At 42.9% G+C, this 14210-nt stretch overlaps 1 protein-coding gene across 1 annotated transcript in view; it reads right to left on the bottom strand.

Annotated features, from left to right (window-relative positions):
- ST8SIA4 (ST8 alpha-N-acetyl-neuraminide alpha-2,8-sialyltransferase 4) overlaps window positions 1-5220 on the bottom strand; it is a gene marked incomplete at its 3' end in the record, with an annotated part of 87468 nt that extends 82248 nt beyond the window's left edge. Inside the window, exon 1 of the mRNA XM_081880555.1 lies at window positions 4844-5220. Within this exon, the coding sequence (XP_081736681.1) occupies window positions 4844-4956 (113 nt within the window). The 5' untranslated portion in view covers window positions 4957-5220. The remainder of the gene's footprint in view (window positions 1-4843) is intronic.
- Between the last annotated feature and the right edge of the window lie 8990 nt (window positions 5221-14210).

The raw sequence follows: 14210 nt of genomic DNA, 5'->3' as shown, positions 1-14210 counted from the left end.
AAGTAGCAGAGCATACACAGAACAAGAATGTCTTTCCAGATTTGTAAGGAAGTTGTCCAAAAAGTAACTCAAGTGCTACTTCAATGGTGCATAGGGCTATATATAACAGCTGCATAGAAGAAGGGATTTTAACCCATGTAGATTCTCACGCAATCTACACTTGCTTGAAATTCCCTCTCCTATACAACTATTAAAGGGGCAGGAGTCCTTGCTTCGTCTTCCCTGAACTTGACTTTTACAGCCTGATTCTAAGCAAGTTTACTCAGAAATAGGTGTCACTGAGGTCAACAACTAAATGAACAGAACACAACCCTGGAATGCAAGCTGACAAGCTATGGCTGCAGGATTAGGACCAATGCCCTGACCATTGCTTCTACAACATCATATGTACATTCTACAACATAAAGGATATTAACTTTTAAAAGACAAATCATAGAAGCACACCGTTAAAACTAATTGCTATGGATGTTTGTTTCAAAAGGCTCTTGCACATTACTTAACCAGAAGTCTAGAGTGAGGGATACCATGTAACATTACTTCTCAAATAGCAGGTCCAACAGTTTGACTTCACCTCCAAAGTCACATCCTCCATTGTCTCCTGAGATAGGCAGATGTCATCATGCCAAAAACAGTACCAGGTTCAACATCTGCACCACATGCAAAAAAAATGTAGGTTTTATATCTAGCAGACAGCCTTTACTGAGATTAGGTATCTTAGTAAAAAGGGAAGTCTTAGTTTCTTATACCAAGTTGCACTACAAAATATCTCAAAGGCAAACAGAAGTTTGGAAGCAAGCTATGACTAAAACTATGCAAGAGGAAATAGTGGTTATTTCATTCAGAAGATGCTAAAGCTGTCTGTAGATACATTTATTTTACTTCAATGCGTTTTTATTTCATGTTATAAAAATAGGCTTATTTTCCATGAATTCCATAAAATCTTTCAAGCAGATACTAAATAAGCATTTAAAGAATTACAAAAGCAGATATAAAATGAGAAAATGTAAACGGAGGATGAATATATGCTGATGCTCCTATTTGCAATATTATTTAGCTGCAGCTCTCTAAAAAGCCAATCTTTTAAACAAATATTTAAAGGACTTGGAAGAAAGTTTCCTGGTGTTCATGGAACTTTCAAGCCAAGGGCTTCAGACTGGAGAGCTAGTAACAAAATCCACTATTCTGGTTAGTAAACAAGAGGCAGGTGGATTGTTGTTTTCCTCTGCCCACAGAAAAGTGACATCAGCATACATGATCCAGGAGGAAGCTAGCAGGGGAGCAAAAGGCTTTCCAAAAAAACAAGAGTATTGATTGCTCCATTTACAAGCAACAAGGAGACAGGGAATACATACTCCAGTTTTGCTGTGATTTAGGGCACATGTGTTTCACAATGTGGTTGTGGTTTTTTTGTCACCGATGGAAACAAGATTAGCTGCAGCTCCACTGAAAGGTCCCATCACCTTATGCAAGTCCTTGCCCTGCCAATTACGTCTTGTAAAGTTAAGTAGCATCGCAAGTACCCAGCAAAGAGCAACCAACTCTTGATTCTACATCTCTGCCCCTATTTTCCCTTCTCTTGAAACCTTGCAGTCAAAGGATGGGGAAAGCACATGGCCTTTACGAGTCTAATAGTAAAAGGGTGTTAAAGAGATCTTGTGCACAGAAGGTCGTTTTAAAAGCTTTGGAGGACCTCCCCCCCCCAAAAAAAACACACACCCTGATATGCACTCAACCTATGCTTTTAATACATCAAGGGCACTTTCAAACTGTCGCTATTATCAGGTGGGATTCAATCACATAGTGGAAAATTCAGGTGTTACAACTAAAGCCAATTTGGCACTCCACAAAGTCGGAAACAGCAGGGGGAAAATGTACTGCAGTGTGGGATAATGTTTTTGGTTTTTTTGCACAGTCATATAACCTCCCTGCAAACAAAATTGGAAGGAATCAATAGATCACATAGGTCATCTAAACTGCCTGCAAATGTTGGACAGAAACATCAGGTTGAATGCCAAATAAACAGATCACCTGGAAGCAAGCAAAGTTTGGACAGGAAAGCCAACAGGGATGAGAACTTGTGATACTCATGAACCCCAACTCTCATCAGTCCCAGCCAGCATTATCAATGGCCACAGATAATGGGAACTAATTCAACTAATTCAACCACAAGTTCCTCATTTCTGGGTTGGAATGAGTAAATAGCCTCCAGAAGTCTTATCTGGGAGTTTTTGATTTTGCAAACGAACTCAAAACAGGAAGGATGGGTGAAAAATGAAAGAAGGGTTCTCTGCACAATGTGTTACCCCCTCCAGAGTTGTAATGAGTTGACTAATAGAGGAAGAGGCCTCGTGCTCTATGGGTTGCGCAAACTCTTCACGGGAGACGAGAAGCAGGAGGTTTCCTATCTAGCTTGCAGTGGAACAAAGAGTCTCGTCTTTTGTCTTTCGTACACGGGAAACCAGCGCCGATCTAAAGCCAAGCGGAGAGCCTTTTCCTGTTTGTGCAAACCTCGCAAAACCGCCGCGCGGATTTTTAGGCAGAGGAAGCGCAAAGGCCCCCTCCCCCGCCTATTTTTCTTTTTCTTTTTCTTTTTCTTTTTTGCTCGCGGAAAAGCACTGCCGAGGGCTGGCTTCTGCTGCTTGCGTGCTCTCCGCTGGGAACCAGTTGTGCGCATCTGGCCTGGCGTAGCCCCGGGATGCAAGCGGCAGGCAGGAGAGATGGAGGCAGCGGAGGAACCCCAGCGGTGGGCAGTCAAACGTACGCGCCTCCCCTTTTTGGCAAGGCTGCCTAGAAAGCCGTGAAGCCGAGAGAGAGAGAGAGAGAGAGAGAGAGAGAGAGAGAGCGCCAGCACAGACTACACGATCCGTAGCTCGCCGGCAAATTTTGGAACTGGGCTCAGGTGCGCAATGATGCCGCGTGGGAGGGGCAGCGCCGCGCGCGATCCTAAACGCACTGCGCATAAACTTCAAGGCGCCTATACAGGCGCAAATCCAACTGAATCTCACGGGGCTTACTTACTCCCGGGTAAGTGAGGGGTGTTGCAGCCTTCTTGGAAGCATGTCCCATTAGACTCGAGGAAAGATGCTGCGGGGATGAGGCTGCCCATACAGGGAAGGCGATGCCCTCTTGCGCACGCTTGCCTTCAATCCCTCCCTTCTCGGAACGAGGCGCTACCACTTCGCCTAGCCACGCATGGAAAGGCGAGGGAGAGGGAGGATAAAAAAATCGCACATTGGATGGGCAGAGGGTTGCAGTTACTCCTAAAGGCTTGCTTTTCTTTTCCTGCACAATGATCCATGCTGGATTTCCTAGGCGCCTCATATACCCTCTCCACAGCATCTGTGCAAGGCAAGCACACAAACACACACATCCCAACTCGCCCCACGCCAAACCAGCCTGCTTGAGAATTACCTATTATTGCCACGCTTGGAAACGCTTGCAGGCGTCAATGAAATAATGCAGCAACAAATACCCTCCGCGGAGCTATCAAAGCTCTCCGGTTTGTTGCTGCCGCCGCCGACATAAATAGAACAACCTCCAGATTCCACCATCCCCACCACTCCCTCTCTCCTTGGTGTAGCTAGTTCGGCAAGCCTGCGAAAATCAAATAATAAATTTAAAAAGTGGGGGTTTTGTTCCAAGACTCAGACAACTCTGCAATGATACGATTCTGTGATTCCAAAGCAACTTTCCACAGGAGGTTTTAAAGCTTTTAAAAACGAAACAAAAAACAACAACAAAACAACTCACCACGCTTGACAGAAGAGAAAGGACAACAAAGCCCTAAGTGGGAACCCGCAAGAGACTTTGGTTTTTTTGTTTTGTTTTGGGGCAATAAAAAAGAGCGACAAGAAAGAAACAGACGGGGGTCTTTGTCAGAGATGAGGCGCGTGTTTTTATAGCGAGTCACTGACAAACACGGAGAGGGAATAGTATTTAGAGTCCCAGGGAACTTATCCTACGTGCCATTGAACTAGCTAAGAATAAAACTTCAAGGGGATCAAGAGAGGCCGAAATCTCAAACACGCTCGCTAAGAAGCAAGTCCCGTCAGTGGGACCTGGAGATAAATCGCCTTTCCGGCCTTCTTATCCTCCTAGTCGACCCATTCATTTCATTCTGAGGGTAACTTGCGAAGGGTAACTACTTCGAAGTTAGCACGCTTAGGATCGTGCTGCGCAACGGCTCTTGGAAGGCTCACTCCCCTACTATGGGCGGGGTACAAGGGGGACTTATGAGGAACGCTGCTCTGGGACAGCAGAGAGAGATGGCAAAGCCCACCATCCTGTGCACACTTACTTGGGAGTAACTCCCAGTGCACAGCAGACAAGGATCCGGCTAGGAGTTCCGGGAAAAAGATCGGTGCCAGCCAAACTTCGAAGAAATGCCACTCCCCCTTTATCAACACAGAAACATAACAAAGCCGGCGTGACACCGCTTTCTGCATTGCAAACCTCCCACTACTTTCGTACCAAAAGCTAGAAATTAATTTATTTTCTAAAAAGCAAAAAACCGCACCCCATCCCTCCGCTTTGTTCAGCTCATCAATTGCAAATTAACCCAACCGGCATTAATCATTTGAGACCACGGTTTTTTTTTACCCCCGCATCTCCTCCTGGATCCCATCGGAACGCTTAATTGGGGGGGGGGGTTGTTCTCAGGCTACAGATCAAAGCACACGAACATCATCAAAAGGAGGCAGGTCTGATGAATGGGAAGCGGCGAGGTCCAGGGGGGCAAGCCGAACGCGGCGCTTGCATCTTACCCGCTCTTTCCCCCTTGGTCAAGAAAAATAAAATAAAAGGTGTGCACAAACAGACAGACATCCAGACTCTTTGCATTTACCCGTTGGCTTGTGTCTCCTGGTGCTCCTCCGTTCTCGCAATCTCTTTTGTCTTGTAAAAAATCAGGAGGATACTTATCGTGCAGATAGTCCACCTCTTCCGAATCGAACGCATGTCTCCTTCCTCCGGCAAATAGGCGTGCGCGCGTTTGTGTGTATGTTCCTTCTGTTTCCTTTGTTTGGCAGGATGGGTTTTGAAAAAGGAGAGGAGAAAAAGAGCAAGGGATCAAATTAAGGACCAGCAGCAAAAAATCAAAAGCCGGCGGGATGCTGGAGGGATCAAAGGCGACGGCGGCGGCTCTTTCCCCTGGGCAAAGTCCTCTTGCCCACGCGCTCCCGCGAGCTCCTCGCTCCAGCCTCTCCGCGCTCCTCTCACGCTGCCTTCCAGTTTAGGTAACAGCAGAGGCGGCAGCCGCCAGTCTCCGGGGCGTCACTTAGCGCCGCCCTCCTCCTGGCGGTGAAATGATGAGCCGAGCCCGGCCAATAGGGGGCCAGAGGAGGCGGAGACGGCGCCTGCCCGAACTTTAAAACAGCTCCCGGCTCGGAGCTGCTCGCCAAAGCGGAGAGGAAAAAGGATCTCTAGAACGCGAGCAGCATCTCTTCCATCTAAGGGGTTGCAATTCAGTCCCGGGGCGCAGTTTTGCTCGGAAATAAGTTCTGAATGAACGCAGCGGGGCTTAGGGAGCTTGCGCAGGATTGCTGCCTTGCACTCGGGAGGAATGATCCTTAGTTGCAGCTCGCTGCCCGGTTTTGTTCGTAGAGACCCGAAAGATGTGAACGACAACTGATGGTTGGAGAGGACGCATCTGAAGTCCGACCCCTGTAATGCAGGAATCTTTCGCCCCAAGTGGGATTCGAACCCACGACCCTGAGGTTAAGGGTCTCGTGCCGAAAAGCTTGTGCTGTCAACGCAGCCTGGAGCAGACTCACGGCTGGGTCTGTGTTATATTGAGGTGCAGTAAGTTATGGTGCACTGTAAATACAGCCCAGCCTCCATTCATTCTCTCTCTCTCTCTCTCTCTCTCTCTCTCTCTCTCTCTCTCTCCCCCCCCCCCATCCCACTAGGAGAAATCTTTCCTTGGAGTTGTATATAACCGTGTTCAATAAACGCATCCGTGTGCGTGGACTTTGAATGTCAAGCTTCAACAGACAACCCAGGACGGGTTTCAAGGGCTTTTAGGTTGGATTAAGCTGCATTCCAAACTTCCAGGCTGCTTATAGCTGGGACTCAGTGGTATAGAAAAACATTCAAAGACAAGTGAGCAAATAATTCAGGCTCAAAGGCTGGGCCATTCTAGAAATACCTACCCCAATTCTTCTTGCTTGAGATGGCTGGGGATGTTAACTGGACAACCGTGAGGCAGGGGTGCCAACTTGAATAAAATATTGTGGGGGCCCAGGTAAGCCCCACCCCACATAATTCATCACATGCAGTGCTTTTTTCTGGAAAAAAATGTTTAGGGGTACTCTCATTTTCCTACTCATATTGAAATACTGCCCCTCAGTGAGGCCAAACCTAGTTTCACAAAATGTTTAGGGGTATGCGTACCCTTGTGCACCCCCAGAAGAAAAGCACTGATCGCATGACACAGTGCACACACCCCATTTGAATGGGAATGCCCATCAACTTTGTGGGGGCCCGCCCCGCTCAAATATTTTATTTCTAGGGTCCCCCACAGCCCCTGTAAATTGGCTCCTATGCTGTGAGGACTATTAGTAGAGTCTGTGATGGGTGCATCTGTGTCTTAGATTCAACATAAAACCCAACCAGAGTTCAGCATTGCACACACTAGCCTTGGACTGACGCACACTCCTCTCCCCTTCTCTACTGCAGCTGTAAGAGGGAGGAGATGGGAAGCTTTGATTCTATTTTCAACTAATCACAGTTTCTTGTTCCATCCAAATCTGGACCAACTGAGATAATTAATAGCTATTGATTGAAATAAGCCAACGTTGAACCATGAATGATAATTACCCCTTCTTTCAATAAACTATAGGTGGCACCAACCATAGTTCCCAATTTAAACAATAAGAAACCAGTCAACTGAAAACAGAAGCAAAAGTGTCCTGTCTCCTCCTCATGGCCATACTCTTGCAGGTAACACGAAACTATGGTTTAGCACAGGGATGGTCAATGTGGTACCCTCCAGACCTTTTTGATTCCAGCTCTCACATCTTCAGTCAGCATACTCATTGGTTGGGGATGATGGGAGTTGTAGCCCAATACATCTTCAGAACACCATGTTGGCTATCCCTGATTTAACATTACTTCTGAACCATGGCATAGTTGAGTAGTAAACACATGTATTTTGAGTATTTGTTGTCTGTATTTTCAACTTTAATTCAAAATAAAATTCCATGTCAAATTATATAGCTAATTAACCAGTGACATGTTTCTGGAGCAATTTTATATATGCACTTATAAGAGTCCCATTGCATTCATACACAAGATATATGGTTAATTTTCAAAGATAATGTTTATTTCAATTCAAAACACATCTACTGAACAAAAAAATAATTCAGGCAGAATAATGTACTGCACAAGCCATCTCCAAACTCAGCCTATAATAAAATCAATAACAGTTCTCCAAAAGCTGTGAGATATGTTTACTTGCGTGGGTGGGTGGGTGGGTGTTACTTGTGAAGTGGAGTATCCCAATAGATGTGTGACTCTGATTTTTAAGTTGTGTTCCAGTGGTGGGAAGGTACAAAAGTGACAAGAAATGGAAGCCCTGTTTCCAAACAACGCCAGTTATTTGATAGCAAAGCTGACTATTGAAATATAAATTATGTGGCTTGTGTCAAATGAATCATTTCTATGTATGAATGCTAAATAGTTCAATTAAAGGAATGAAGACACCAGCTGAGAAAAATCCAGTTTCATGGCCGTTAAAGATGACACAGTTTGCTTCATGAAGTGGTCCTGAAAGAGCAAATGTGAATAATAGAAATAATTGTACATTTAAGCTATTCAAATTACAATGTGCTAATTAGCACAGCCAGTGTGCGTTTTAGGGAATGCCTACATATCTCGTAAAAAAAAAAAAGAAAAAGCATTATCATGCAAAAGCCTTAACTGCACTTCTATTACCACATTTTATTGAACACAAATAGAGGCAGTTATTGCATAATGGTTAGAGCATTGGACTAAGAGCAGAGAGAGCCAGTTTCAAATCCTCATTGATGATAAATCTCACTGAGTGACCTTTGTTGCAGGTAGGTAGCCATGTTGGTCTGCCGTAGTCAAAACAAAATTAAAAAATTCCTTCCAATAGCACCTTAGAGACCAACTAAGTTAGTTATTGGTATGAGCTTTCGTGTGCATGCACACTTCTTCAGATACACTGAAACAGAAGTCAGCAGACCCTTATATATAGTGAGAGGGTGGGGAGTGGTACAGCACTAGTAATCACATACAGCTCCCAAGTTAAAACAGTTCAATGCATCATCAGAGATCTACAACCTGTCCTAGACAATGACAGTTCTCTTTCTCAAGCTCTGGGAGGAAGACCTTTCATTGCCTACAGACAGTCACCCAATCTTAAACAACTCCTCACCCACAATAATACAACAACCAGATTTAACATAGACACCGGTATCAGAGCCTGCAATAAACCCAGATGCCAACTTTGCTGCCACATATACCCGGACAACACCATTACTGGCCCCAACAACATCAAACATACCATCTCAGGACAATTTAATTGCTCGTCTTCTAACATTGTGTATGCCATCAAATGCCAACAGTGCCCTTCAGCTCTCTATATTGGACAAACAGGCCAAACCCTATGCCAAAGGATAAATGGAAATAAATCTGACATCAGGAATCACAAGACAGAGAAACCAGTAGGAGAACACTTCAATATAGTGTTCTAGGACATTCTATACAAGATCTCAAAGTAGTTGTCATATTACAAAAGAATTTCAGAAATAGACTGGAAAGAGAAGTTGCTGAATTGCAACTTATTACCAAATTTAAAACCATGGAGAGACCTGGTCTGGATTGGATTCTTATCTCATTATACATGATAAAGCTATTTTGAGCCATCTCACCCCTTGCTTTTTCCTGTAAGACCAATTGCAGTCGTTAACAGTCGTCAACAGGTTTACCACACCTATCAGCCAATCACCCATTCCCACCACCCTTCTGAATAATACCCCTCCCCACTTTCTCACTATATATAAGGGTCTGGTGACTTCTGTTTCAGTTTATCTGAAGAAGTGTGCATGCACATGAAAGCTCATACCAATAACAAACATAGTTGGTCTCTAAGGTGCTACTGGGAGGATTTTTATTTTTATTTTGAGTGACCTTTGGACAGTCATTGGACTGGTTTGCACATAACACTAAGCCATGATTTACTAACATTTTAAGTAGTAAATACACATGGTTTGTTTGATCATCCAAGCCTAGCTCTGCAGCTTAACATAAGCCACAGTTTGTTTAGCTTACAAAGCTTGTTGTGTCTTAACTATAGCTCAGCATAATGTGCAAATGTGACCCCAGTATCTTTATTTTATTTAACAGGATTTAAACACCGCTTAATAATAAAAACCCCTCAGCAGTTTACATAGAATATACATTAAAAATACAAATAAAAGAAGATTTTAAACACAAGTTGATCTAAAAAAAATGACAAAATATTAATGAAATCAGCTGTTTTAAAAATGCATACACTATAAAATAAAATTAGATATTAAAATGTCAGATGTACACATCTGAGCAGGCTTGCCAGAGCAAAAAAGAAGAATTTTAGCCTCCCCTACTTTACTGGATGATTGTGAAGATAACATGGCTCATTGCTCTGAGCTTCTTAGAGACAAGCTGGAATAAGAACGTAATAAATCTGGGAGCCATGCCCACCCCAGTAGAAGGGGTGATCTTCCAAAAACCTGGTGTGGTTCCTACTGGATTCTCACAACTTTAAGCCAAGTGTCACACGCTCAAGTGGGTTAAAACACCCCAAGGTTGAGAGTGCTTGAACTTTTGAATAAAGAGAGGGACACCACAATAAGAGGGCATGTTGGAAATGGAACACCTTTCTAGATTTTTTAGCTGTACCGTATTTGCTAAGAATTAGAGAGAGCTTTCGTCTGGTGAATCATAAGGTGTACGGCTTAGCAAGGTTGTTCTGCGTTTTTAATAAGCATGGATTCTCTCTTGTCATTTTGCTAGCAATCCTCTGTGGGAAGCCCAACTTGATACCGTGGATTAGGATTCAGAGAAGGAAGCTTTGCATTCGAATTTGTGACAACCATAGTCAATTTTCAATTGTTGTCAGATAAGAGAGCCCCCAACCTCACCCTCATTTTTGGTTTGGAATAGTGGCTTTTTGTTTTGTAAAGAAGCGTTATTGCGCTTTTTTAAGAAAGCCTGTGTGCTTTCTTAGGCAGATTCCTCCTTGTAAAGGGGGAAAAAAAAAAAGCAGAGCCACATTCCAAACATCCTCCAAATTAATTTCCCAAAACATCAGCTAACTCTTAAGACAGGCAGCTTACAGCACCTGAACTCAACTCCCATGATGCTTCCGTAAACCCTCCCAATTTGCAAATGAAGCTCTCCTGAGTATGTATGCAATAACAGTGCTTTCTCCAGGTGGCTACTGTTCAAGACCGTTTCTCCCCCTCTGTGGCTTACAATGCAGTTTCTGACTCTTGAATAAATAATTCAGCCACCCTTGGAACCAGTCTTTGCTGATGCAACAGACAAATGATTATAGGTTGCACAATAAACACCTCCTCTGTGTTACAGAGTTTGGGCTTTTGTCTGTTATATATACCTGTATTTTAAAGAGGGCTTTACTGAAGAGCAACTGAGCCATTTATTACTACTACTACAACTAAACTACTACTACTAAATTATTATTATTACTACTACTAATAATTAATAGATTAATTTAGGAATCTCCTTTTCCATTAAGCCCAAGGCAATTTATACTGAGCTTCGTCATCTGACCAACTTATTGGGGACATCAAGCTCTAACCCTTTAAAAGCCCCCTGTGTTTTACCACGAAACAGCTCTTCAGATTTCTCCTGGCACCCATTTCTCTGCAGTGTTTGGTAAGATGTGTGCCCTCTGGTTGGTCTGAGCAACCAGCCAGAGTGTTTTCAGACTGATCGAGTAAATTTATATTATCAGCTGCTAGATTATTAGTGTTAAGATTTGTGTGCTAGGGGAACCTATACTTATGTGTGTAATAATAAAGCATTGGAAAGGGACTGAGTCTGTCTTTTGTGGGTCAGCCAGGCAGTCTCCTTTGGTCTCTGGGGCAGTGGAAACATCCATAATCCTGACAGGATAATACTCTCTCCAGGCTTCAAGTGCTTGCTGGCTGCACACAAGATGCCCAAGTAAGTGCTGCAGTGAGCAAGCTCGGCTTTCCTTTTGTATGTTTTCTCAGGAGAGTGCAAAACGGCCCCATACGTCTGACAGAGGACTTACGGTAATTTTTGTAAAGGTATCAGGAATGTCCCATACCTTCCAACATTTCTCCAATGAAAATAGGGACGTCCTATTCCAAAACAAACAAACAATATATTTATAAATAATAACATTATTTATACCCTGCCCATCTGATTGAGTTGCCCCAGCCACTTTGGTGGCTTCCAACACGTATAAAACATAATAAAACATTAAACATAAAAAAGCTTTCCTACACAGGGCTGCCTTCAGATTTCTTCTAAAGGTGGTATCTTATCTCCTTGACTCGGGAGTTGCATAAATCCATACCCTCCAACATTTCTCTGATTAAAAATAGGGACATCCTAAGGAAAAGCAGGACATTCTGGGAGCAAATCAGAAACCGGGATGACTTCTGTAAATCCAGGACTGTCCCTGGAAAATAAGGACACTTGGAGGGTCTGAGGTTCCATGATTGGCAATACAATACGATCATCAGCCGAACTGTGGGGAGCCTTTTTCAATCTGAGGGACATATTCCCTCATAAACAGCCTTCCAACAGCCATGTGCCAGTCATGGAGGCAAATACTGAGAAGAGCAGCAGATACATGATTTGCCCATGTACAGTAGGCCACATACCAGTCATACAAAGGTTAGAAGTTTCTGTATCCTCCTTCCTGCTCCCTACAAAAAATAATAATCCACAATCTAGGCAAGCAAAAGGTATTACCATAGTTCAAGGACAAATTCCAACTAGTAGTATAGGAGGACATGGAACAGGAGTAGTAGGGTGGTGATTACCATGGACATCCATATGGGGTAAATTCCCAGATTCCTATCTTTCATTGAAAAAAGACAGGTTTCTAGCACTTGTGGAACTTGAGATATAGGGCAATGTTCTTATTTCTCTCTCACACTATTGTCTCCTTTCAGTGTTTTGCTGTGGACATGGATGAGTGTAGTCTGAGGAGGGTTAAAAAGGTAAAGGAATGTTAAGAAGGATGCTAGAGTATAAAAAATTGGCCACCACTAAATTAGATTTGAATTTGATGATAAGTGAGATTAAAGAAAACATAATTTTTTTGGAGAATTGCTAGATTATATTTAAATGAGTGGATATAAGATCGTAAACAAGTTGATAATTTGCTTGGAAAAACCTTTTTATGATGTAAATGGGAGCGGGAGACGTGAGGGAGTCCAAAGAAGCGATGAAACCACGTTATGATATAAGTAAGGTTGTTTATTAGTGCATTTGTATTCAAAAACTTTAATAAATATTTATATATATATATATATAAAAAGGTAAAGGACCCCTGACAATTAAGTCCAGTTGCGGGCGACTCTGGGGTTGTGGTGCTCATCTTGCTTTACCGGCCGAGGGAGCCAACATTTGTCGGCAGACAGTTTTTCCGGGTCATGTGGATAGCATGACTATGCCGCTTCTGGCAAAACCAGAGCAGTGCATGGAAATGCTGTTTACCTTCCCGCCGGAGCCGTACCTATTTATCTACTTGCACTTTGACGTGCTTTCTGGAACAGAACAATGGGAGCTCACCCCGTCGCGGGGATTCGAACCCCTGACCTTCCGATCGGCAAGCCCAGAGGCTCAGTGGTTTATACCACAGCGCCACCTGCGTCCTCTGAGGAAGGTTATTGTCTGAAAAATGTCCCCAGGGCAGACAGAAAAACATGGAGGGTTGCATTTGGAGCTCGAGCCTGAGTTTCCCCACCCTATGTCAGTACACCCTATGTCAGTGGGAGAAAGGGGTGATAGGAAGATGAAGCAACCGAGATGCTGTAGGAGGTTATGAATTGCCACATTTAAAACACACAATCCCGATTAAAGAAAGAAAAGAAGAAAGGATTTAGTGGTTTCTAAAAATGAGAAGGAATGGCAGGAATTGTGTTGGCTTAACTTTAGTAAAATAATAACAACAAAGAGATACGGCTATATTTTTCTGTCGTTTATACTAGAACTAGGCCTTGAAGATGTGCAGTTAATGAGCCAGATCCCCAAAGAGTGGAAAACCCAGTTCTAGGTCTCAAACACATAGGGTTGCATTCAGAGTTTTAATGCACACAACCAGGGTTAGTTGTACTGAATATTATCTTTTGGCTGCCAGAAGTTTCCAACAAAAGTGAATTAATCACCAACGTATCCCATGACTGGAAAAGTTTCAATCAGAATCTTAATCCTATTATTTTCAATCTCCCCCAGTGAAATGGAGACTGTATTTTAAAATATCCTGTTAACTTAAAGCATGGAAGTGTTTAAACTGGCCACAGTGATAAAAGAGGTATCAAAGTCTTTTAGAAGCTATTCAGTACTGAAATATTTTTTTTTCCCGTCAGAGAAAAATAAGTACTGTATCGTCTTCAGAGCACTTTTATAACTTTTCAAATACGCTTTTATTAAGTACAACTAGGGAAGGTTGTACTTTCTTCCTTTATAAAGAACATTTCACTTTTTAAAAAAACAAAAAACATTCTTTTTGCTTATTTCTTAGCATAATTATGCCTGTCACATATAAATACTTCCTTTGATGGAGGAAGGCATAATATTAGAAGCAGTTATAGCTGAAGGCAGTAGTCCTTTTTGAAGCTAACATGACTTAACAAATTGGCGGCATAATTTGAACTTTGACTTTTGAAATATCAGTCCTTAAAATCCATGTTTGACTCTTTCTTCTTGCAAACACTGTTGACGAAATGACCAATGAGGAATATGTTAATACCTTGTGGCCCAGTAGTGTCCTGAATTTAATTGTTAGGCCAAGCAGTCCTATAGTTACCTAATACCAGGTCCTGAGATATCCCACCAAATCCTATGTGTGCTTAGCTGGGGTAGAAGGTTGGGGAGGAACACAAGCAGAAAATATGAACATAGCAAAAAGATAAGACCAGCATCTACAGAGACACTGTGACAGTCCACAAATTAGGGACTGCTGAGAACATTGGTCACATGCC

The sequence above is a fragment of the Podarcis erhardii genome (genome assembly GCF_964252035.2).
Source record: "Podarcis erhardii genome assembly, chromosome: 11".
Taxonomy (NCBI): domain Eukaryota; kingdom Metazoa; phylum Chordata; class Lepidosauria; order Squamata; family Lacertidae; genus Podarcis; species Podarcis erhardii.
The sequence above is the reverse complement of the archived record's forward strand: the minus strand, read 5'-3'. Positions and strand labels throughout refer to the sequence as shown.